The sequence below is a fragment of the Lepidochelys kempii genome, chromosome 9, assembly GCF_965140285.1.
Source record: "Lepidochelys kempii isolate rLepKem1 chromosome 9, rLepKem1.hap1, whole genome shotgun sequence".
NCBI classification, from domain to species: Eukaryota; Metazoa; Chordata; order Testudines; family Cheloniidae; genus Lepidochelys; species Lepidochelys kempii.
In genome coordinates, this window is record NC_136388.1 from 73,066,351 (window position 1) to 73,091,950 (window position 25,600).

The window sequence follows — 25,600 nt, forward strand, 5'->3', positions numbered from 1 at the left end:
GGTGGTGGTGGAATCTCCTTCCTTAGAAGTTTTTAAGGTCAGGCTTGACAAAGCCCTGGCTGGGATGATTTAATTGGGGATTGGTCCTGCTTTTGAGCAGGGGGTTGGACTAGATGACCTCCTGAGGTCCCTTCCAACCCTGATATTCTATGATTCTAAGGCCAATGGACTTCAAAAAACAGAAAACAAATTCGGAAAACTGATAGGTTAGGTCCCATGGGAAGGAAATCTAAGGGGAAAAGGAGTTCAGGAGGACTGGCAGATTCTTAAGAGATATTAAAGGCACATCTGAAAACTGTCTCAATGCGAAGAACAGTAAATAAGAGTTCAATATGGCTCCCTCGGGTGCCCTTTAATGACCTCAAAATGACCTTGGCAAATAGGTCTGAAATCAACAAAATGAATTTCAGTAAAGAAAAGTGCTGTTGGAAGGAAAAATCAAATGCACAACTACAAAATGGTAAATAACTGGTTAGGTGGTAGTACTGCTGAAAAGGATCGGGGGTTATCACAAATTGAAGATGAGTCAATAGTGTGATGCAGTTGTGAAAAAGGCTAATATTCTAGGGTGCATTAAAAGGAGTGTCATTTATAAGACATGGGAAGGCGTCGTCCCACTCTACTCAGCACTGGTGAGGCCTCATCGGGAGTACTGTGTCCAATGCTGGGCGCCACACTTTAAGGAAGATGAGGACAAACTGGAGAGAGTACAGAGAAGAGCACCAAAAATTATAAAAAGTTTAGAAAACCTGCCCTATGAGCAAAGGTTAAAAAACCTGGACATGTTCAGTATTGAGAAGAGAACCTGTTAAGTCTATAAATACAGTATGTTAAGGGCTGTTAGAAAGAGGACGGTGATGTTCACCAGGTCCACTGAAGGTAGGACAAGAAGTAATGGGCTTAATCTGCAGCAAGGGAAATTTAGGGAAAATGTTCTAGCTATAAAGGTAGTTAAACATTGGAATAGGCTTCCAATGGAATCCCCATAATTGTAGGGTTTTTTAAGAACAGATTGGACAACCGCCTGTCAGAAATGATCAAGGTATAGTCCTGCTTCAGCACAGGCGGCTGGACTTGATGGCTTCTCGAGGCCCCTTCCCACCCTACATTTCTATGATTCATTGTCTTGACCCCTTTCCGTCTTCACCTTCTGCATACTGTAAAGAAAGGGAAATTGGAGTGTTGCATGGTTCAGCTGGGTGCTTGTCCCATTCCCTGTTGCTGCTACTGGGCAATGGGAGTGGCCAGGGGATTAGTTGTCACATGGTTGATGGAAGAGGGGAAGGAGAGATACAGTCTGCTTCCCATGCATGGCAGCCATTGCAAGGTCCATGTTTCATCTCTAACGTACCCACCCTTTAATTAGGATGCTGGATCTCTGGGGTCTATACAGGTTGTCAGTTTTGGGGTCTGGAAGTGACTTTTCCCATATGGTGAAATTGACACAAAGCTGTATGGGTTTTTCATGTATTCAGGAGGTCTGTTTAGAGGTGGGGGATGTTGAATTACAATTATCATAACTTTGATGGGTTCAGAAGGGTCTAAATGAGGGCCCTAAATCCATTGAGCTGCTTGGCCATTAGCTCTGGACACACATGGCATGGCAAAGGCGGTATACCTCCATGTCTTCTGCATATTTTGGCTCCCCTCATCTCTCCTACCTCCAGCATGAAGGTGGGTCAGGATCCTAGAACTGAAGATGCATAGTTTTCACACTCACCCCAGATTTATAGTACATAAGGGCCACCAGTGTCCATTGGTTCATGCTGGACCACTCTATCGGGTAGTTTGAGGTGGTTACCCCAGTCAGGTAATAAAGTCACGGCCTCTGCATTTAACCATATTACGGTGTCTGTGGCTCACTGTTTCCATGTTCACATCAATTGTTCGCTGCAAGTACTTTACCCTCTAAGCGCTCTCTAGTGACCTAGTTAGAGGACAGCCAAAACCAGCTTCTTTACGTGCTCAAGTAGTCTCCACTGAAATAACTGGCATACTCAAAGTCAAGCAGCTCAGACTGCATTGAAAAGACCTTTCAACTAATTTCATACTACATTTAAACTGAAGTTATAGTTCAGATCATCTCAGATGATATACTGCCAATCTCCATCTATCTGGTCTAAGGCTGCAATGGAAGGACTTCAGTGCTTTTTAAATATTTTAAAATGTAATCAAAAAACTTCCTTAAAGTGTAGAGGGAGTGGTTCTATTAGCATGTACATTGTACAGCTGTGGCAGCTGTACGAAGGTATTTAATTCTGTTTATTTTCAGATACAGCAGCATCTTGAGACTACCAAAGCCTGATTCAGTTTCAATCTTCCAATATGCACACAGGAGCAAATCCTGCCGCCTTAGCCCATTCAGCCATAGAGGTTCCTGCCTGCAGCAAAAGTGCTGCAGTTCCACTACCATGTGGGGAGGGGGACATGATGGTGGGAATTTCAGCAATCTCTGTGCACTCTTTTGTGTATCAAACTCCAGGTCCATTGGAGCTCGTTCTGCACTGATGGAGAGGGTCTGGGAGAGGAACAAAACCAAGGCTGATGCATCAGTGATGAAACTCAGTCCCATGCTGGAGGCCACCAAAGTCTATACATCACTTAAGTCTCATGTAAGGATTGTGATGGTTTAAATGAAGCTTAAGGGATGCACAGATTCTGTGCTGGCCCTTTACATAGGGGTGAATTTCACCTTATGAGATTTCTTTCCTTTGGATTGTGGGGGTACAACAAATTGCAGGTCCTCTGCAATTTAATTATCTCTGGGGAGTTTTCTCTCCATTCACTTCTGACTCCTAGAGGGTAGAATTTTGATATAATCCACGGATGGTATTTTAGCATGTTCACTATAACTTCTACTCATTTCATATTGCCCTTTAATGTAGATGCTGAACTTTGGACAAGTCTGCTCTCTTTGCAATACCACAGTGAAAAATGTTACACTTAAGACGCCATACTATAAAACTAACACAATCTGCTGTTGTGATTATGATTCATGTTACCCCCTTACAAGACCCAGTTTAAGAGCTATATCATGTTTCCCTCCATGGTATGACAGGAGAATTAGTAAGGTTATTTGCTTCTGATCTCAGGAAAAGACAGTTTTGGATAAGCATTTTCTCCTCCCAACTGATCCATGGTGTGGCACTGGAGTCATCTGCAAATGAAGCTAACTGACTAGCCTCCCTATTAGTGTAATAATTATCCCCAAAAGGATGGGCTAGCTCAGAGAGAAGATGATGAAAGAAATTCTAGTGTAAACACATTTTAGAAATGTACTTTCCTTGTGACTCTTTCGCAAAATAAGACTGCTCCTCACTGGTGAAGATAATAGCTGGAAACACAGAATAAATTAAAGCTGCCAAATCAAGAATTCAAGTTAAGAACCCACAGATGGACTGGTAATAATACATGTGAAAGCCATGGAACTGAATCAGCTCTCAACTAGGGGAGCTGCCAAAATATTTTGTGGCCAGTTATCCTCTAGGAAACAGTCCTACAGTCAGTTTTTTCCTATCTGCCTGAAAAAAAGCTTGTTTTACATAAACACTTAAATCTTTCTTTAACAGTGTTTGTCCACTACTGCATTATGCTAATCTATGATTGCTAGCTAAGCCCAAGTCACCAGCTGCTCAGAGCAGGCAAAACATATCTAAAGTCCATTCTTCATTCACTTACCTCTGCTTTGCAGCTCAGCTGTAAGTTGCCTTTCTAAGCTCTCTCTCAGTTCTCTCTCTCTACAAAGCTCCATCTTTAACTCTTTCTTTTCCTGTTGTATCTGTTTTTCCTGGACTCGTGCGTTGTCCACAGCTACTTTCAGTAGACCCTAACAGCACACACATACATCAGCCTTGTGAAAAATGACATTTAATCTCAATGGTAGCATAAAACATCATCATTTGATCCTATCTGTGTGAGATAATAGAAAAAATTATGACAGGAAACTTGTATACTTTTGCACACAACTGAGGAGATTAGGCAGCTATATCATATTCTAATTCTATGAGAAACTTTGGGGTGTGGACTCATTCAAAATAGCTTTTCCAAATTGATCCCATTGAGGTTTTTTATCACACGAAAATGAAACTTAAGTAAAAGACATATGAGGACTCAAGAAACACAAACATAGAGAAATTGCATATATGTATATGCATGTTCTGGGGGGAAAAAACCCAAAGAGAGACATATTACTGCTGTTCTGAAAAGTTTAACTCTTGCACTGCATTTTAAACAAACTATCAAGTGTAGTTAGCATTCTTCGGTTTGCTTCAAAAAAATCTCATTAAAATAGATCTGATTTTACAGATTATTCTGAATCCATAGGAATATGATTTTGTAGAATGTATGAATTACTAAATAAATGGGAACGCTGCATATTCATTCTTTATGAGTTAATTTATCATTATGTATCTCTGGTCCAGATAATTTACCTGAATGTTGGTTAATAGAGTTTCTACTGATGATAAACCGTCAGCAAAAAGAAATGGTGCAGGGAATCCAGGAGGCAAGGTCTGTCCAGCCAGTTGGACTTTATCTAAGGTTGGTTTCATTACTGGAATAGCAATTTGGACCTCTTCTGTAAAGACATATTAGAAAGCAACATCAGAAAGTTAATATGTTGGCAATGGCAACCTTCTTATACAGGCAGGTGACTGAAATGTTTAAAGGCCAGGACTTAATTCACCTTGAAATCAACTCATAACTATTATAGCAAAATTGGCATTGTTTGTCTTACGGCAACAAGGATTGTGATTATGGTAAGGCTGAAAAATAGAACAAGTTAAAGAAAAATCATGCTGAGCAGCCTGGAGGAGGTGCACAAATATTGTTATACCCCAGATGTCAGTATATTACAGAATTATAGCTCTGTTACTCAGGTCACTAGATCTGAACGGTTTATCAGAGAACAATGAAAAGTAGGGTTTTTCTGTTACAACCAAATAAATCCTCTATAGTCAGGGAATTTATCATTTCTCCCTCCCTTTAATTTTCCCCTCCCAGAGTCAACAGTATAATCAACTCAGTTATTCCCTCTTGCCTGGATGACACTGAGTCTCAGTTGTAGGTGAAATGTCAGTGCAGATTTTCCTACAGAGTATCTTGCTATTGTCATCCTTTCTGGTGTTCAGCATTAGCTAAACATGTTTTGAGTGTTTTAGGTGAGTTGTTTCATCTAGGGTAAAAAGAGAAAGGGTGTATTCTGAAGTAAGTCAGGCACTGGAAAGGGGGCAGTAACATGGTAGAGTAGGGGGAATCCCTGCTCCTGCAATTTACAATAGGTAGCCAAACTGGTGTGCCTTTTATAAATTGCAGGATCCTGGCCCAATATCGTATTCCCGGTTTGACAGGCAACACATTGCCCCTCCACGATGTAAAAAGTTAATCTCCAGAGAAGCAACATCATTTAAAAATATTTTTCACCAATCTGTCTGAGCCCAAAACTTTTTTTTTTTTTTTATGAATTAACACTGTCACTAATGAATATTGCAGAGCAATAGTTTTCAACCTGTGGTCTGCAGACCTCTCACGGTTCACAGCCTATGTCTAAGATTTCCAAAGGGATCTGCACCGCCATTCAAAAATTTTTAGGAATCCACAAATGAGTAACATTTGAAAACCCCTGTTCCAGAGCAATACGTGACATATTACCTCTTTTTAAACCCTCCTCTACACATACTAGCTTTAAGTATCAAACGTACTGCTGAAACCTATAGAACAAAAGTCTTCAGTCAGTTATTTTACATCAGGTGTTGTGTTGTATGTTCTTTGAATCTGCAATATCTAGAAATATATCTCTGTAGTGTTCCTGTGGAATCCACGAAACATCCCTTTAATTCCTTTGGCAGTTGCAGAAGTTATAAGAACATCTTCACAGCAATTGCTTTTTATAAAGCTTGAAACTAATATATTGATCATAAATTCATGATGCATGTGTTTTCTAAAGGCAACTGCACAACCAATCCTGATAGTTTAATTTGTCAAGTGCCTTGGTCATATTAATTCTAAGATTTACAATTAGATCAGACCACATTTACAGGGCTTTCCCCCCACCATTTAAAAAAAAAAATCCAGAGGGAATCAGTACGTTGGTTACAAATACTATGACAGAAATTAACCTGCAGGTCTTTACATTGGTAATATTATATAGCTTGAAAAACAAATTCCTTAGGCATCTCTTGAACAAGCTAACATGTTACGTTTCTGAAATACATTTGCTGACAACTAACCCAGCAGTGCTAGGAGTCTTCCTGTATTTGCTGAAATCTATGTTAGGGAGTATTTTGTCTTCACTGTGTGAGAGCATTAAATGGAACATCTTCACAACGATGCCTCAAGTATTAATAATAACAAAAGCCTACAACATATTCACATCTTTGTAGAAGCTGGATTTGTGTCATATAAATTATCTATTTTTAAACAACTGTGGTTACATATTCAGACCACTGCGTTCTTACTGATTCAAAGACTATATACCGTTTCTCCTGTTTAAATATTTTATATAAGAAGTAGAAATCTTAAAATTAATTGATTAGCTGTTGCATATGATATTACACAGAAATGACGTTTATGCTACAGAGTTAAGGCAGACTAAACAAAAGTGGCATCTCAAAAGGAGAACAATACATAAAGTATGCATAACAGAAAACTGTAACAGCTTTAAAATATCTAGAAATCTCTCCTACTTGGAGATGAAAGTAATACTATTAAATTGGCTGAAAGGAAAATTACTATTGACTGTGAAGACAGGTTTCATGGTCTATGGTTTGTAATGTTGCTACACAGTAGATTGAAGTTTCAAAATAGTATTACTCTTCTTTAAAGAGATAGACACAGCTAAATTAGGTGCTGCTTGCTGCAGTGAGGATCAAATGCAAAAAGAATCATATTTCATCAGACCTAGTCAACACCAGGAAAATAAATAGAAATATAAGAGGTATGCAGGCAATGATTCATTTTGATAATCTGGCCCAAGAGAGACACATAGAGACAGCACACAGATCTAAGCTTCTACCAAAAGACAAATAGGACACAGAGGGTGGGAATTGGGATGACAGTGTAGCAGAGGTCACATCGATTTTCAGCAGCAGTTTTCACACAGATGAGATAACCCTGGACTCTATTTGGCCCATTGTTCATATCCTACCTGTCCCACAAGCAATAAATTTCCTAGTCCCAGAAAAAGGGCAGTAAAGAAGAAGGATTCTACTTATGACTCCTTATGATTAAGTTTTTGTGCTAACCAAACATGCTTTGCAGACCAAGGTCACATTGCATGTTAAAGTCTGTAATAGCTGAAAACTAGTAGAAGCATATTATGTTTTAGTGTATATGGGTGGAAACTGTCAAACCATTCATCATTTTTTTCTGATTGAAATCACACGCTGCAAAGATGAATGATAAATGCATTAGAAATCTATTTCAATCTTGTAATAGGTCTTCACATCTGAATGGTGTCTACATTTTGTGCACAGCCTGAATAAGTGCACACAAAGGCAGAAATTTATTAGCGAGGCTTGGGAAATCCTAATTGACAAAGTAATTAAAAAGTGGGCAAGTGCTGGAAGCATATTTTGTGGGTTAAATAAGTACATATTTTTATAGTAAAAGGAGAAAAGGTTTTGACTGAAACATTTTGAATTTAAAGCCCACTAGAACTGTACATATTAAAAGCAGCATTCATACATATAAAACAATAGAATAAACAAGAAATACAGCTGGGTGCACTACTATCTAACCAAGGACACAAAACCTTTCCATTTATTGAGGCAAAGTGAAGCCTGCTTTTATTGAGCCTGTTTGTTAAACCTGGCACACTTTGTAATAGCATTCAGGAGTCCATTTAGAGGGCAAGTCTTTTTATTTTAATTTCTAGCTTGGGGCTGTGCTGACTAGACATAAAGGAGGGCAAGAATTATATTTGCAGAAAAGAAATATACAGTAAATACCAAGAATGAATTGAATGCTACTCCTGAAAATTACATTTTAGATGGCTAAAAAATTTTCTGTAGATTCAACAGACCACTGTAGTTCATCTTCTGACTCACCAGTCTCCTGCCCAGTCCTCATTGCAAAGTGAAACTCCAGCCTATGGACTAAAAATCAGGACTGGGAATAAATGCTATGTGACCAGTCTCCAACCTGACAGTGCAGTGCACTACCAATAGGCTAGTCAGTATTTTTATTAAAGAAGAAACCTGCTAGTTAAGCACATTCTTTTAACTCTGTGTGATATGCACCTCACACACTTGATAGACCACGAGTATGAAAACAATCTAGTTCCCTTCTATTCACATCCTAAAACATTATTTATGAGCCCACCAAGCTGGCACCCGTTGCTCCTTATTGGCTAATGTCTACACACATCTGATTAATTTTGTTACTCTATCTCCTCAAGCCAAGCAGCTACAGTGAGAGCCTCAAAGGGTTTACAGTTGAGGTGAGGCGACAAACGTGGGTCTGGGTTGGGGAGGCAGGGTAAAAAAAATTACTTGTGTAGGGCTTAGCCCTAGGTTGTCAGAACTAGCACAAATGTAATAAGTTGAGAAACTCTACCAGCAACATTGGGGCTGACGCAGCTGCATTAGCCCAGAAGACTATGTGTGACCATAAGCACCCCCTTGATGCCAAGTGGCAGAGGGCCCACCATACATTAACTCATATCAGGTCTGACACACACAACACACAGTTGTCATAATATTTATCTAAAAGCAGCCATATAAGGGATCATACATAAACTGGTGACACACTGGGGCAGACAAATCATTGTGTGATGTATGTATGGGTAGTCTAGTGAGAGGGTTTTTTTTTTTTTTTAATATGTGTGTGCTGTAAATATGGTCTTAAAAAACCCTGTGTTTGGGAGGCAGAGCATGCAGGAAGCCTGACAAAGCAATGTGGATTTCCAGTCTGACCAGCTTGATTACAGACAGAGGACAATGAATGTATATTTACATACATATAAGGTAACCAATATCATCAAGCAAACAAGCGGAGGAAACAACTTAGTAAACATGCCAGCGGACATAGTCTGCACCTCAGGATACCTTCCTGGCTCTCACGGTGGAGACAATGGAGTGTGGGTAACATAAGGGGAGGAAAAAAAGCCTTTTTTTAATTATCCACCATGTAGGGCGCAGCACCTTATGAGTCTGTGAAAGTTGGAGCCTCTTGGCCTGAAAGGAAGGAGCAGCTGGTAACTAGCTTAAGTGAGAAACTGTTGCAGCAAAGATATAACTTCCTAGACATAAGTTTTAGTCCCTAGCGTTTGTAACCATACCAGTCTCTTTTTCTCTTGCTGCGTATTACTTCAATTTCTGGTCTTTATTAATAATGCTATGTAGGCAATGTGCCCTGCTTGTGATGGACAAAGACTTCTCAAAGGTTGTCAAGAAGAAATTAAGAATAATCATGATAGTGATAACTCTTTGTATATTTTTTCTCCAAGTGATGAAGTGGTGGAAACCTACATCCTTACAAGAAAGCTGTAGACAGTTGTGGTGTTCTTTGAATGGGGGACGGGATTGAAGATATAGTTACAAATACTTATTTTCCTTCTGCACTGACTTACTGGGATACATTAAAATGTCCACTACTGAAAACATTGTTCCCTTTCAACATTTTTTTTAAATCAAATTGCTCCCTATTTTAGGGTCAGGTCCCATATGTTTCATTAAAAGAAAAATATTCTGCAGCAGTGTATTCTCTCCTGTACCTATTTAAGAAAAGATGCCTGCAGTTGTATACAGTACGAGGTGTAAAACACAGGAATCATAGAATATCAGGGTTGGAAAGGACCTCAGGAGGTCATCTAGTCCAACCCCTTGTTCAAAGCAGGACCGATCCCCGACTAAATCATCCCAGCCAGGGCTTTGTCAAGCCTGACCTTAAAAACTTCTACGGAAGGAGATTCCACCACCTCCCTAGGTAACGCATTCCAGTGTTTCACCACCCTCGTAGTGAAAAAGTTTTTCCTAATATCCAACCTAAATCTCCCCCACTGCAACTTGAGACCATTACTCCTCGTTCTGTCATCTGCTAACACTGAGAACAGTCTAGAGCCATCCTCTTTGGAACCCCCTTTCAGGTAGTTAAAAGCAGCTATAAAATCCCCCCTCATTCTTCTCTTCTGAAGACTAAACATCCCCAGTTCCCTCAGCCTCTCCTCATAAGTAATGTGTTCCAGTCCCCTAATCATTTTTGTTGCCCTCCGCTGGACTCTTTCTAATGTTTCCACATCCTTCTTGTAGTGTGGGGCCCAAAACTGGACACAGTACTCCAGATGAGGCCTCACCAATGTCGAATAGAGGGGAACAATCACGTCCCTCGATCTGCTAGCAATGCCCCTACTTATACATCCCAAAATGCCATTGGCCTTCTTTGCAACAAGGGCACACTGTTGACTCATATCCAACTTCTTGTCCACTGTAACCCCTAGGTCCTTTTCTGCAGAACTGCTGCCGAGCCATTCGGTCCCTAGTCTGTAGCGGTGCATGGGATTCTTCCGTCCTAAGTGCAGGACTCTGCACTTGTCCTTGTTGAACCTCATCAGATTTCTTTTGGCCCAATCCTCCAATTTGTCTAGGTCCCTCTGTATCCTATTCCTACCCTCCAGCGTATCTACCACTCCTCCCAGTTTAGTGTCATCTGCAAATTGCTGAGGGTGTAATCCACACCATCCTCCAGATCATTTATGAAGATATTGAAAAAACCGGCCCCAGGACCAACCCCTGGGGCACTCCACTTGATACCGGCTGCCAACTAGACATGGAGCCATTGATCACTAACCATTGAGCCCGACAATCTAGCCAGCTTTCTATCCATCTTATAGTCCATTCATCCAGCCCATACTTCTTTAACTTGCTGGCAAGAATACTGTGGGAGACCGTGTCAAAAGCTTTGCTAAAGTCAAGGAACAACACGTCCACTGCATTCCCTTCATCCACAGAGCCAGTTATCTCCTCATAGAAGGCAATTAGATTAGTCAGGCATGACTTGCCCTTGGTGAATCCATGCTGACTGTTCCTGATCACTTTCCTCTCCTCTAAGTGCTTCAGAATTGATTCCTTGAGGACCTGCTCCATGATTTTTCCAGGGACTGAGGTGAGGCTGACTGGCCTGTAGTTCCCAGGATCCTCCTTCTTCCCTTTTTTAAAGATGGACACTACATTAGCCTTTTTCCAGTCATCTGGGACCTCCCCCGATCGCCATGAGTTTTCAAAGATAATGGCCAATGGCTCTGCAATCACATCTGCCAACTCCTTTAGCACTCTCCTTTAGCAACGCATCCGGCCCCATGGACTTGTGCTCGTCCAGCTTTTCTAAATAGTCCCAAACCACTTCTTTCTCCACAGAGGGCTGGTCACCTCCTCCCCATGCTGTGCTGCCCAGTGCAGTAGTCTGGGAGCTGACCTTGGACGTGAAGACAGAGGCAAAAAAAGCATTGAGTACATTAGCTTTTTCCACATCCTCTGTCATGAGGTTGCCTTCCTCATTCAGTAAGGGGCCCACACTTTCCTTGACTTTCTTCTAGTTGCTTACATACCTGAAGAAACCCTTCTTGTTACTCTAAACATCTCTTGCTAGCTGCAACTCCAGGTGTGATTTGGCCTTCCTGATTTCACTCCTGCAAGCCCAAGCAATATTTTTATACTTATCCCTGGTCATTTGTCCAATCTTCCACTTCTTGGAAGCTTCTTTTTTGAATTTAAGAGCAGCAAGGATCTCACTGTTAAGCCAAGCTGGTCGCCTGCCATATTTACTATTCTTTCTACATATCGGGATGGTTTGTCCCTGTAATCTCAATAAGGATTCTTTAAAATACAGCCCGCTCTCCTGGACTCCTTTCCCCCTCATGTTATTCTCCCAGGGGATCTTGCCCATCATTTCCCTGAGGGAGTCAAAGTCTGCTTTTCTGAAGTCCAGGGTCTGTATTCTGCTGCTCTCCTTTCTTCCTTGGGTTAGGATCCTGAACTCGACCATTTCATGGTCACTGCCTCCCAGGTTCCCATCCACTTTTGCTTCCCCTACTAATTCTTCCTGGTTTGTGAGCAGCAGGTCAAGAAGAGCTCTGCTGTGCACCTACCTTTTAGAAGAACTGAACATCTACAACTCTAACTGAAGTCAATGGACACGGCTGACTAGTACTACTGTGTCAAAAATATCTAGTCTCCCTGTACTCAGATTTAGGCCCTGATCCTCCAAAGGGGTGCACCCACAAGAATACTTATGCCTCAAAGTCAGTGGAACTCTTGATAATTTATTTTAGTAGGATTCTCATCAAGCTGAGGGTTGATGCTTGTGGATCCTCGTGTAGGCTCAGGCCCTCAAACTCATGCAGGGCTGTTTATCAAAATGAAGATTTTGTTTGATTTTTTTTTTAATCTTGGCAGCTCCAATGTGTTCTTAGTAAGCCATGGGATCCGTTTCCACTGTGGAACAGATAGTAAAGAAGATGTGTTTATTTCAAACACGCATGGAATATATATGAAGTCTGCAAAGACAGTTATCTGTCTGCAATGACTTAACTGCTCTGCAAACCCTCATTGCTTCTCTGCCAGGAGGTGAGCAGTTCTTTTCATTAATGAGAAAAGTGATGCCGCCTCCTAACCTGGCACAAGTCAGAGAAATTTACTACTTTAAGCATGTGATTCAGGTGCCAAATTTAAAGTAACTCCTCTTTTTTTTTTCTTTATTACACTCCCTGAATGCAGAAGCTCAATGAGGGCAATTGGGGTGCAGCTGATTATTCCAGTACACCAGCTTTAAATCAAACTTGGGTCCATTTAAAAAAGGGCTCTATATCACTTTATGTCACAATAGTGTTTTTCACTAGTGCACTTTACAATAAAAACCCCCCTCACTTTAACCATAAAACTTAACCATTATGTGTGAATTTTCAGGTTGCCCTAAAAGCTTTGGAAGCTAGCATAAAACAGTAAAGCCAGCTATCCTCCACATCACCTTATTCAGTTCTCTTGTGCTTTTCATCCACTCACTCTAAAAAATCAATTTATTTTGTTTTGAAGAAGTGTTGAATAAAACCTTGTAATTGTTTTCAGCACATCCAGGGGAAAACGTAGATCACTTCTATAACACTTGAAGCAATCTGAAGGCTTAAGAAAAGCAGACTATTTGCAGTAGTAAATAAAAGAGAGAAAATAGTGTAAGCAATGCATATACTGCCCTTTCTATAGAGCTGTTTTCAGGAGTTATGAGGGTACATTTACCAGGAGGATTTTATAAAGTAGGCACTTAGGAAGTATTTCAATGGAAATACGAGTCAGAGATAGCCCTGGAATGGAAAACTTGACTAGAATAGGTTGAAATAACAATTTGCAATTTGTCTTTAGCTGTACACTCTTTAACCAGAGACACATGGATAATTATACAGATTTGACATTTACATCAATGGGCTCTCATTAGTGACACTGAACATTATACCTATTTATGTTGCACATATTTAAAATATACTTGGCACTTACAGTAAAAATGCGGGGGGGTTATTAATTTAAAGCTTAACAAGGAAAGAATCAAAGTTAGATGATATTTATTTTGCAATATTGAATAAGAAACTGAGGAATAATGCATACTGTTTGCTGGTGTCAAGCCTGGGAAATGGTCTTGCGAGGTGCTTACAAATAGTTTGAGTGTAAAACTCGACATGCAGGGTTTAATAAAAAGAAACTTCAAAAAAATCCCATCACCACCTGGGTACGGTCCTGTTCTTTAACAAAACTCCTAAGTACAAACAAATTCTACTCATACAATAGCCACTTCCTATAAAATACTTACCAAACAATATATTAAATAATATCCTACTATTTACTTTCATATTTAGGTTCTAATAGGAGTTATGCAGCTTTTGTAATTTGGATGCTGAGTTTTGAACTGATGTTACCTTAATGGACCTTTACAAAGCAGGTTGAAAACTCAAGTACTATCAAATTTTATTTGCCAAATGACAACTTTCTGAAGCTTTATTAAAATAACAGGCACCCGCTAGTAATATTAACCTTGCCACTCCCCCACACAAATATACAATTATTATTTCTAGTGACCAACTACAAAAGCAAGGATTTGAATTATGCTGTAAAAGCCAAGAACACTTTTAATACAAAGCTTTCCAATGATCTCCCCATTGTGGATCAGCGGGATGCAAAGCAAGAGGGGAAAAAAAAACTATGGTGCCTACAAAATCTTTCTGTATTAACTCTTTCCTATTCAAATTGACATGTGCTTCTCATGGTAAGGTTTAGGTTTCACTCCTGTCAGACTATTCTTCCACTGAGATTTAAACTCTCAGATGAGGTTGGGTGAGTAAAACTTGCCAAGAAAAAAAAAAACTTAAATTTTCTTGGCAGATTCAGTCTTTTTCTATTAATGTTGAGATTATTTCTTCAACTATTTTGTTGCAAATATTTATGACTCCATATGGAGCAACAGATGTTTAAGGGAAGGCATGGCAGAAAAGACTTCTTTTTCAGCAATTACTCTACCACTTGTTATCATACTGTAGGTGTTTTTAAGTGCCTCTCTTTGCTCACTGCCCTGTCCTCTCACATACTGTAAGAACGTCAGTTTACATAATTAGTATAATAACTTCAGGCCCTATCTATACACAGAGGGGAGTAGTACAACAGGCGGTAAAGATCAGGGAGGATGGGGAACTACATGCATCGTTCCCTCAACCCTATTGGAAAATCTGCTCAGAAATTAATATAGTGCAAAGCTATATTAGCTCCTTAGTGGAGGAAACCGTCCCCCCATGCCTTTAAGAGATATTCTAGGGGCTACACCCAGCGGCGGAAGCCAAACCAGGAGCCATGCTGACAGGGAACCAAAGCAGACCAAGAGGTATCCAGGGGACATAAGGTTTTAGACTTTGAATTCTTTCTTTCAGAGGAGTTGCCTGCTGTGATGTAATCAGAAGGTTCTAAGAAAACGTCAGGGGATAAAATTTAAAGCAATTCCCTTTCTCGACCCTGAACCACAAGAGGCAGTGATCTGGCTATTCATTAACATCTCATTCACTGTAATAATAATTTGGCTGTTTACCACATACAACATACAACATATTTTTGTAAAGGTTTTCCATTTTGCCACCATATTCTTTCTCTTTAGCCCTTTCTTCCATAGTATCTATGGCAACAATGTTACCAAACAGAAGCAAGGCTGCAATATTTTAGATAATGCAGCGCTAACCTTTCAAGAGTAACAAAACTTCAATAATTTAAAACTAAAAATCAAGTTGGGAAAATTTCAATATTTTTCTTATTTACAAAAGCAAATCTACTGTATAGATCCTTCCTGATCCCCATGACATCCAGGGCCTAATTTTAACCCAACATTGCATACATGTTTACACTCTTACTTGGCACCCACACAGTTTCATCTGAAGCGTTGGGGATTTGGACACAAAACTAGCTAAATAACTGCATCACAGGTTGTCTACCTAGCCAAGTGTCCATACAAATCCCAGCTTTGTATGCGCATGTGGTTGTGTGCTGAAAACAGTCCTTCATTGGTTCCTGTGAAGTCTATGCTACTAATCTCTGTTCAAAACAGACTGGAATCAAGACACTTGGTATCTTCCAGGGTTCAGAAGTAATCAGATCTGCCACAGGGAAATCTAACAGGCTGTGATATTATTCTTGTAGAAAAGAATGATAAGGAACATCATCATTCCTTGACATCAAAACATGGAGACTGGATATGTCTACACAGCCCAGGCTGACAGACTCAAGTTAGTGAAACTCACAGGTAGAGCTCTGAAGCATGGGGAGTGGGTGGACTTTGGAGCCCAAGCTCCAGCCCAAGTTGCAACTTTAAAGTACTGTCTACACCGCTATTTTTACAGCAGTGTTAGCAAGATAACCACCAGTTGGCACCTCTAGGTGCAACCAGAATATAAATAATAATTAGTAATTACAAGCCTCACAAAAAAATTCCTTTCTAGGTAACGAGTGCAAGCATTATTTTGCGATAGATTTGTTTCATATATAAACACTTTACATTAGATAGTTTATGATAACACACTTGATATCTCACATCTCTTAAAATGGTGCCCTACTACTATCATTATTAATTATTATTATTATTATTGTTAAGTTCTATTTTTAATGTAGGTGCATCAACAGCAGTTAAACTTTCAGAATCCTTCAAAATATCTGAAGCAGTCTGAAGACTGTATTTCCTACTCCTGGGTAATTATTTCTGTTGTATTAAGGTTTATTTTACAACTGTATGAAATAGGTTATAAAGAACAATTCTGCTATTATGTCCTCCGCTGCTTAGGCTTCATAAATATTATATCCCACACCATACATTAAAGCCAAGCAGTGGAGAAAATAAGAGTGGTAGTAATCTCCTCCACTGATGTAAAGTACCCTTAATAAAATAGGGGTGTATAACAGTCAGGAACAAATTACTCAGGTCTGCTTTAATAAAATAGTACCCTTAAAGCAGTATTACTCTTAGGGTACTGACATTCCCATTGGTGCTGCAACTGTATCCTTTCAAAGCAGTATAGCCTGTTAAAATAGCAAGATATCTTTTTGCAATAGAGTGTTTGTGTCCAAGCAGATAGAAGGTTTGTAGAGAATGCATCCAGGGAGCCATAAAACTGGTGGGAAACATATTTCTCTGTGGTATTTTAGTACTTTGAAAAATTCAATCACTGGGAAAAAATGTTTTGCTGTAAACATCTGAAGAGCCTTATAAAAGCAATGGCTTCCCACAGCACCTGCTTAAATAATTTTAAGAGATGGAATATGTCTTTGCTTATCTTCTAAAACTCATAGAGAGCTTCTCCTATTAATTTCCCTGGTGCTGTCAGGCCAGGACATTTTTAATCAGGAAATAATTATTAGTGGAAATAGGGGGAAATTCCCTAGCATGATTATTACATTTTTAAAATCAAGCAAGTCTCAAAAGTGATTACTAGAAAATCCTTTACAATATGATTTGGACTCTATTTTTGGCATTATTTAGAAGTGTATGTATACACAATAAGAATGATCTTTCCACAGTTTCCTTGCTGTAACTCAGGGAAGGAATTCTAAACATGGCCAAAAAGGAGAATAGCATTCTGTTCATATATTCCAGCATTTTAATATACTCTATCTTAGTCATGCATTGGTTTTACATACACTCACAGACATGAAACATGAGGCATTATTTCCTTCTGAGTTTACCTGCTATCATCTTTAATTTAATAGGTAAAGTAGAGATGCTATGTCATGAACACTACCAGTAGCATGCCTGACATAGAAAGGCCTCAGGCTGCAACCTTATTAAAAGTTTACATTTTATTAAACTTCAGAGTAAAACTTAAATTACCTACCAGCTCCTCAATCCCTACAGGCTTTTTATCTTCTGTAGACTACTAAGTCCTATGGGAATCTAGTCATCCGGACCTAGGGCTACAAGATAACAACTGTGAAAAAACGGGACAATGGGTGGGGGGTAATAGGCACCTATATACAAAAAAGTCCCCAAAAAAAGGACTGTCCCTTTAAAAACGGAACATCTGGTCACCCTATCTGGACCCTAACATTGTAAGTATCCAACCTGGCCTTTTTCCTGGGAGGAGGCTCTCGTTCACCTATGGTGGACGACTTATGCTAGCGCCTGATCACAATTATGCTTTAATCACAGTGGAGAACTGTGAAATTTCCAATTTATTTTTATAAAGAAATATGCGTGATTCAGTTTCCCTCTCACTTTGTACTGTTACTCACCAGGTAATAATGGTGGCAAAGGGTTAACTTCTTTCTTGAAATAAGAGGAGCTATTCAATAACTGATGAGAAGTCACTTAGTATGAATGGGCTATCAGTAACTAACATCACGAGGAGGAAATAACTGCAAATCTCTAGACAGGTAAACAAATTTGCAGAAGTACCACTCCCGGGGAAAGTTGCATATACAGGTTTTGACCAGGTTCAAGAGTCCAGCAGACAAAGGACTAGGAATTGTATAAAGTGGGCAGCCTGCTATAGAGGAGGAGTCATCCTCATTGGATCCAAGAATTCATGAGACTTTAACCAAGAGCAACAAATCCTGCTGGAAGGGTTTGAAGGACGTTGAAACCTACCAGGGTTTCCATGTGGGAGACTGATGACAGCTGGTAAAACAGGCATGCATATAGGGTTACTGTCTTCAAGATTTGTTTTCCCTGTAATGCTTTTGTTCTCAATAAATACTTTGGTTTGTGAAGGGTGGCTGGTCACTGGCTAACCCTGTCACAGCCCATGGAGACAGCAGGACAACAATTGCTGTGTGAAACTCAGACTTGCTAAAGTGATCACCGTGAGCTGGAGGAGGCACTTACCACCTAATTCCCAATCTGGAAAGAGAGCAATGAAAGTTCCTGCCTGGAGAAATGTGACAGCTCCAGGCCTGAAATACGGGTAGGGGGAAGAGTGCTCTCAAGGAGCCCACAAAGGGGTCAGAGGTGCTGTTATTCCAGAACGGTGAGAGCTCCTCCCTCCTCCAGTCCACAATGCTTGAGTTTGGATTAATACTCTAAACCATAGGCTCTCCTACCACAAGGCTGCCCTTTTCTTAAAGCTTTGACATTAAATCTCAGTAACAGGATGACTAGTGTGCTCAAATATGTCAGTACTACAACAGCTTCCAGTTACTAATTTTCAGTTACTAATTTGTCAGTTTCTAAGGTGCCACAAGTACTCCTTTTCTTTTTGCAGTTACTAAGAGCTTCCTATGTTTATAACAAAGTCAGGGCAGAACTCTCTCACCAAACAATCCTCATGTGCTACTCCAGAGAAAGGCAAACTCTTCCTACCTCTCAGCTAATCTGCCAAAATGGAAAATTCCTTCCTGACCCTAGTGGTCGATGGGATCAGTATATCAATAAAACCAATGTGAATGTGAGCAAGAGTCAAATGTTCAACCCTTACTGCTTTACAATCCGGTAACTGCTCAGGCTACTGGTTCCCAACTCATTCCATGCTCTTCAACAAGGTTAGTACCTACCAGAGACCATAGTGAGGGAAGGAGAGTAGAAAGAAAAACCTGAGCAGGAAGAAGATACACCTCCCCCTCTCCCCGATACACACATCTTGACCTCTATCTGTTATATCCACAGGTGAAACAGAGAGTCACGATGGGTTTAGTCATGGGAAGGGAGGAGGCTACCTACTTCCTCCTGGCATCACCCTGGTCGGAGCATTGTAAACACTGTACACAACAGTGAATGGCAAGTATACAACTTTTTATCTGAATATGTCATTGGAGTTTCAGAGTAGCAGCCGTGTAGGTCTGTATCCACAAAAAGAACAGGATACCATTAACTTGGGTTTGAACAGAGACTTGGAGTGGCTGGGTCATTACACATATTGAATCTATTTCCTTAAGTTAAGTATCCTCACACCTTCTTGTCAACTGTCTAAATGGGCCATCTTGATTATCACTACAAAAGTTTTTTTCTCCTGCTGATAATAGCTCATCTTAACTAATTAGCCTCTCACAGTTTGTATGGTAACTTCCAACTTCTCTGTTTCTGTATATATATACTTACTATATGTTCCATTCTATGCATCTGATGAAGTGAGCTGTAGCTCACTTAGCTTATGCTCTAATAAATTTCTTAGTCTCTAAGGTGCCACAAGTACTCCTGTTCTTTTTGTCATTGGAGTGATTCCCTGTACATCAAAAAGTGTATCAGATGGCACATCCCTTAACTAATAACAAATTAAAAAAAGAAAAGGAGTACTTGTGGCACCTTAGAGACTAACCAATTTATTTGAGAATAAGCTTTCGTGAGCTACAGCTCACTTCATCGGATGCAACAAATTAAAAGATATTTTACATGCTAATAGCTAAGATCAAGGATCCTAGGCTTTTCCTGTAACATTTGATAGCCTAAACAATTAAAAGAGTGCAGGGAGGTGAATTTCTAGGAGTTGATCAAAACAATGTTTATTATGTTTCAGAAAAAAGTTAGTTACCTGGTAGGCCCTGACTCCCTACTGTCTTTCTCTCTCTGTAGGCCCGAAAGGCCCATATGGGTCTCTGTGCCCAATTAGCTATGCCCTAGGCCTCAAACTGCAAGCCAACATGAGGAGAAACAGACTCTTCTTTCTGTGGGATGCTTATGTTAATGTTTGGCAGTAAAGCTCAGCCCCACATGTATATTCCATTAATAATGTGCCAACATCTGCTGCATGCAAAACACAAACACCTGAGTTCCGGTCTTGAGAGGTAAATGAAGGATGAATAGTATTAACTATTTTGTTCAAACACATTTATAATGATGAAATGCTCGCATATCTTCCGTCACTGGTTTGGTGTTACTTTTTAAACAGCTATGCAATAGGGGAGTTTAGTGGAGTCTGAATTTTGCTAATCTTTTTCAAATTTCATGAAGTATTTTCCATTAAGGTAGGCTATTATTTTTCAAGGGAAGTTAAAAAAACACACGAGAGACATTTCTTATAAATGGAAACCTTTAAACTGTTTAAAATTAGTTCTTGCCTGGATTCTAGATTACAGGGGAATATAATTTTAAAAAATAACTACTCATGCAGACATGCATCATCCAAAAGTACAGAAATTGTGGCACACTGATGCAAGTGATCCTTTAGTGGGACATTTCCCAGGTAAGGTGGGGAGTATATTATCTCAAGTAATATTGTTTGATATTTGTAAACTGTATTAATTTTTCTATTTGGTGGATAAATGCAAACATCCGTTTAATTTTCAGGTTTGTTTTTTTTAACACTACTACTACTCATGGGTTTTAATAACCAATCCTTTGTAAACTGACTGGCTCATTTCAGAAGTATTGTATTCCCCCTGCTTTGACACTGCACACCACTTGGGTGAATGGCTGACATATCCGTTCATTATAGTGCAGGAAAATGAAGCTTAATGAATCCCACCCAATAGTAGCATACTGTATCCAGGTGTATGCCATCTTACAGTTTCCCCTGTAAAATTGAAGTGTTTGCTCAGAAATTTCTCTCTTGAAAGGACCTTTTATTTTTTGTAATGTTTAACAGCCTTTTTTCTGCTCTTGTCGCCCTTCAGTGTTGCTCAGATGGCAATCTTTTATTTCTTGTGCAAACTCATTTGGATGATACAGGATGGGCTAAAGCTGTGTGTTGCTATTTAGAGTGTAAAATATGTAAAACAGTTCTTACACACTTGAGCAAACACAACGAAACGTAAATTTTTAATTGAAGATTATTAAAAAGACAGGGCTGTGTTTTCTAAACTGAAAGTAGTATTTTTGAAATCAGAATCATCAGATTTTTTAAAATTCTGAAACGTCTTGATGCTGTTCACATTGCCTCTTGATTGCCCATGGTTTTACAAAGGTTTTTGCAACCTAGTGCAACAAAAAGTAGCTGGGAAGCTTGTGCAAACATGCAAGTCACTAGTCACTCAGTCCCCAAGCAACCATTAAGTACTGGATCAGAAAGTTATCAATCTTCATTGTTACCCGTAAATGAGTTTTTAAACATTTGTTACAAAAAGTGGAAAAAAAAACAAAAAACCAGAGGCCACTCACTGTTCAGATTAATGAAATAGCATGTAACCTCTCAAACAATTGTTCTCAACAACAAAAGTTCTTAATTTCATGACCTAGCTTGTTTGGGTTAATATGCTTTAATAAAAACTATTAACTGGAAATGCAAGTTGTACTATTTCTGACACAATTTCCCACGTAAATTGATCACTCAGTTTGGAGCTAAAAGAATTAAGGAACTCTTCCTGTAATTTATCTGCACTGATAAATATTTGACCCTTTGCCCAAAGAAAACCTTTCAAAAATAAGACTGTCCAGAAAAACTAATGCGGAAAAAAATAAAACAAAGGAAGCAGCAATCAAAATAATCTTGGGTCCAAGCTAAGTATCTGCTGCATGGGTGCTTAATGCAACCGATTGGATTTTAGGTACTCGCACCTTACAAGACACAAATGATATAAATGATTAAACTGGAATCAAGTCCACTGGCCAAATTGTGCTCACCTTATTCGTATGAGAAAGTCCCATTGATTTCATTAGGTCAGTGGGCCTGAAGGGTACATGTACATGGATATAAAAGACTCATGGCACAGCCACGGGTGGCCCAGGTCAGCTGACTCGTGTTTGCGGGGCTTGGGCTATGGAGCTAAAAATTGTGGTGTAGACATTTGGGCTCTGGCTGGAGCCTGAGCTCTGGGACCCTCCAGCCTCACAGTGTCCGAGAGCTCAGACTCCCGTCTTAGCCCAAACATCTACACAACAATCTTTCAGTCCTGGAGCCCGAGTTCTGCAAATCCAAGTCATCTTACCTGAGCCAGCTGCGGGTTTTTATCCCCGTGTAGACATACTCTAAGTGATACCATTGGAATTACTCATGTGAAAAAGGTAACTTGATTTAATTCTCATTTTTCTTTCTCAAAAAAATCTAGATTGTTCCTGAAAGGTAGGCAATAGGAACTGATAATCTCTATTAAGTGGCAGTATGAAGAACCCTCATTATCTTGAAATACATGGATTATCAGTCAAAAAAGAAATAAGCATGGAGCAGATGAAAATGGCAATCTGCTATAATTACAAATAATGTTACGTGCATGACTGTATCTCAAGAACTGTTACAGGATACTTGTAAAAACAAATTAATTTATATTCAGTCAAAAATAACGTGGTCCATTACAATGATGTATTTTGGTGCAGGAAATGTCACTTGTTATGTCTCACATTGTTTCTGGTCTATCCAGTGAATCAATATTTATTTTGCTTTTTAAAAAGTGCAAATTGTGCAAATTTTTGCTTGCAAGTACCAAAAATTTATATTGTATAAAACTCAAGTTCTACTTCAAATTCTTTCCTCTAAAATGCATAGTTGATATAAATTGGATGTTTATTACTCACTTTGTATGAACAATTGCCTTTTTTCCCCAGGTACATTTGTTACAAGTTACATAAAAACAATGAGCCAAATTCTCCTCTCAATTACATCTATTCCGCTGCACTGATGTCAATGAATTTGCACCAGAATAACTAAGAGAAAAATTCAGCTCACTATTCCAAATATAGCTGAAAACACGTATTACTTTATCTTTAATTCTTTCTCAGCTATTCTTCATCAGGCAAGAAATAGCACATATTCTGCTAGGCAGTCAGGACCAGAGATAAGAACAGAAATATTGGATATGCTACATCCACTCAGTTAGTTGGAGTCAAATTCTGCATTCAGTGTACATGCGCAGTTCCCACCTAAGATTAGTGCAAAGATTTCCATTGACTTTCCTGGGCAAAAAATTGGTTTCATTTTCTTTAATGGAAGTTGTGTGCACTAACTTTCCCATGAATAATCTGTTTACAAACATATTGCATGTATTCACAAACACACAAAGAAGAGTCCAGTAGAATGTCTTAAAGTAATCCTAGCTATGGGGAAACTCTATTCAGAATTCAGAGTAGCAGCTGTGTTAGTCTGTATTCGCAAAAAGAAAAGGAGGACTTGTGGCACCTTAGAGACTAACCAATTTATTTGAGCATGAGCTTTTGTGAGCTACAGCTCACTTCATCGGATGCATACTGTGGAAACTGCAGAAGACATTATATACACAGAGACCATGAAACAATACCTCCTTTCATGGTCTCTGTGTATATAATGTCTTCTGCAGTTTCCACAGTATGCATCCGATGAAGTGAGCTGTAGCTCACGAAAGCTCATGCTCAAATAAATTGGTTAGTCTCTAAGGTGCCACAAGTACTCCTTTTCTTTTTGCGAATACAGACTAACACGGCTGTTACTCTGAAACACTGCTTATGGTGAAGTTGCATTACATTAGGATTTTACTGTATTTTGATTATGTCTTTCTCAACAGAACTAGCATGAAAAATCATTCATCTCAAAGACTGCAATGTGCATCTGCAGGTAGGAACAAGGTTGAGTGTCTCTTGTTTGCCATTCCCCAGGAAATTATAGTTTAGGGCTTGTAAGTGGGAAAATGCTCTGTTTAAGATTTAAGCCAATGTTTTCAGAAATACCATATATTGTCTTTATTGCTGAAATAACAACCCCCACCCCAAAGTATAATAGCAAGTAATGCGCTCATTGCCCTTGGCAGCATCATTAAACTGGGCAGTGAACTACTTCAAATAGCTGAGAGTGTTAAACATTAGTTCTGCCTTAAGTAGGTTGATTTTAACAGCCAAATGTGCACTGTAGTCTATCTGAGCAGTAAAAGCACCTTTCAAACTTCATTTTACAGAAATGTTAATTACCAGAATAAACCATTGAAGGAAATAAATAAATAAATAAAAGTAATTATTTCAACAGATGAAAGGAAACAGTAAATTAAGGCTTCTGGTTTAAGAGTGGTGCACCAACATATCTGTTTTAAGGAAATGTCATTAGCTGAAGGCACCATGGAGATGTTAATCTTTTCATGTTTTTCTCTCTTTTGTCTTTTAAACATGAGACTGGGGTGTAAGAAAGAGCTTTAAATCTTTAGTCAACATGTGATAAGCCTCAGAAATACTTTACTGAAAAACAGCAACATAATGGTTTCGAAATGTCTAGTTGTCTATTATGATGACACCTAGGAAGACATTACAATACTGTGACTTACTGAGACCAAAAATAAGATATGTGGGCTTCTTTTAAGTTTATCAGATGACTGGTAAATAAAATAAAAAATTATACAATTTGGAAAGGCAAGCCATATCAGAAGTGAAATACTTTAATGTGTTTTGATCTAGTAACTTCTATACAAATGCAGTATGAGAGAAGAATGAAAAGAGAGCGGGGGAAGGGGCAGTCTTGTGTAGTGATTCCCTTTGCTACCAATGTGTGTCCCTGTAAATATATATATATTTTTAATGTTAAGTGAGGAAGGCAAGAGACTAAGACATTAGAAATATGGAAATTTAAACTAATGCTATTTCAGTTCATTAGAAATTATTACCTCAAGAAAATCTTGTCAAATGAAGAATATTAAACTCTTTGAAACATGAAATACATTTTAACATATAGTGATTTTGTGTATGTTAGTGTTGTTGGCACAATTTAGGAATCTGCTTAGAAAATTTTGTCTTTGGCTTCCAAGAAACATTGATTCCCAGAGGAATTTCAGACACATATTTAAAGAATTTTTAAAATAAAATTGAGATTCTGATTTCTGTGTAGAGGACTCAAATATTGCTCATTATTAAGAAATACTTTGATATAAATGAGGTTTTGAAAATAATTTCATTTCTTTATACTTCGCTGCATATGCTTTCTCAAATTAGCCATTCATCCAGATCTTTAAATGGGTATTTTCTCTCATATGTTTGTGAGTGCAAACAGCTGTACATGCAAACTTTACTGGTGCAATTTTGGAGGCTGTTTTGAAAATTTGGCTCAAATGTCAGGGCAGATTCAGTGAATGTGGCTCACTGTGTGCGGGAAGGTGGAAATCCCAATTAATTAACAGAAATTGGCAAATGTTTTTTGTTAATCATTTTACACTTATTACAGTTGTTTAATCTTGTCTTTCAATCCCTTCTTTTTGGTTTTTTTCCTCATATTAAAGCCCTCTAAGATATTTGGGTAGATAAAGTGGTGATACTGTATTTTATATACCCACATGTATAA

The 25,600-nt window shown here is 38.9% G+C and overlaps 1 protein-coding gene across 7 annotated transcripts in view; it reads right to left on the reverse strand.

The window, feature by feature from the left end:
- Window positions 1-25,600, reverse strand: part of DACH2 (dachshund family transcription factor 2) — a 457,244-nt gene that overhangs the window by 19,335 nt on the left and 412,309 nt on the right. For all 7 annotated transcript variants that reach the window (XM_073360874.1, XM_073360876.1, XM_073360878.1 and 4 more), the window contains 2 exons: window positions 4,431-4,576; window positions 3,679-3,826 (listed from right to left, as the gene is read on the reverse strand). In XM_073360874.1, the coding sequence (XP_073216975.1) occupies window positions 3,679-3,826; window positions 4,431-4,576 (294 nt within the window). The remainder of the gene's footprint in view (window positions 1-3,678; window positions 3,827-4,430; window positions 4,577-25,600) is intronic.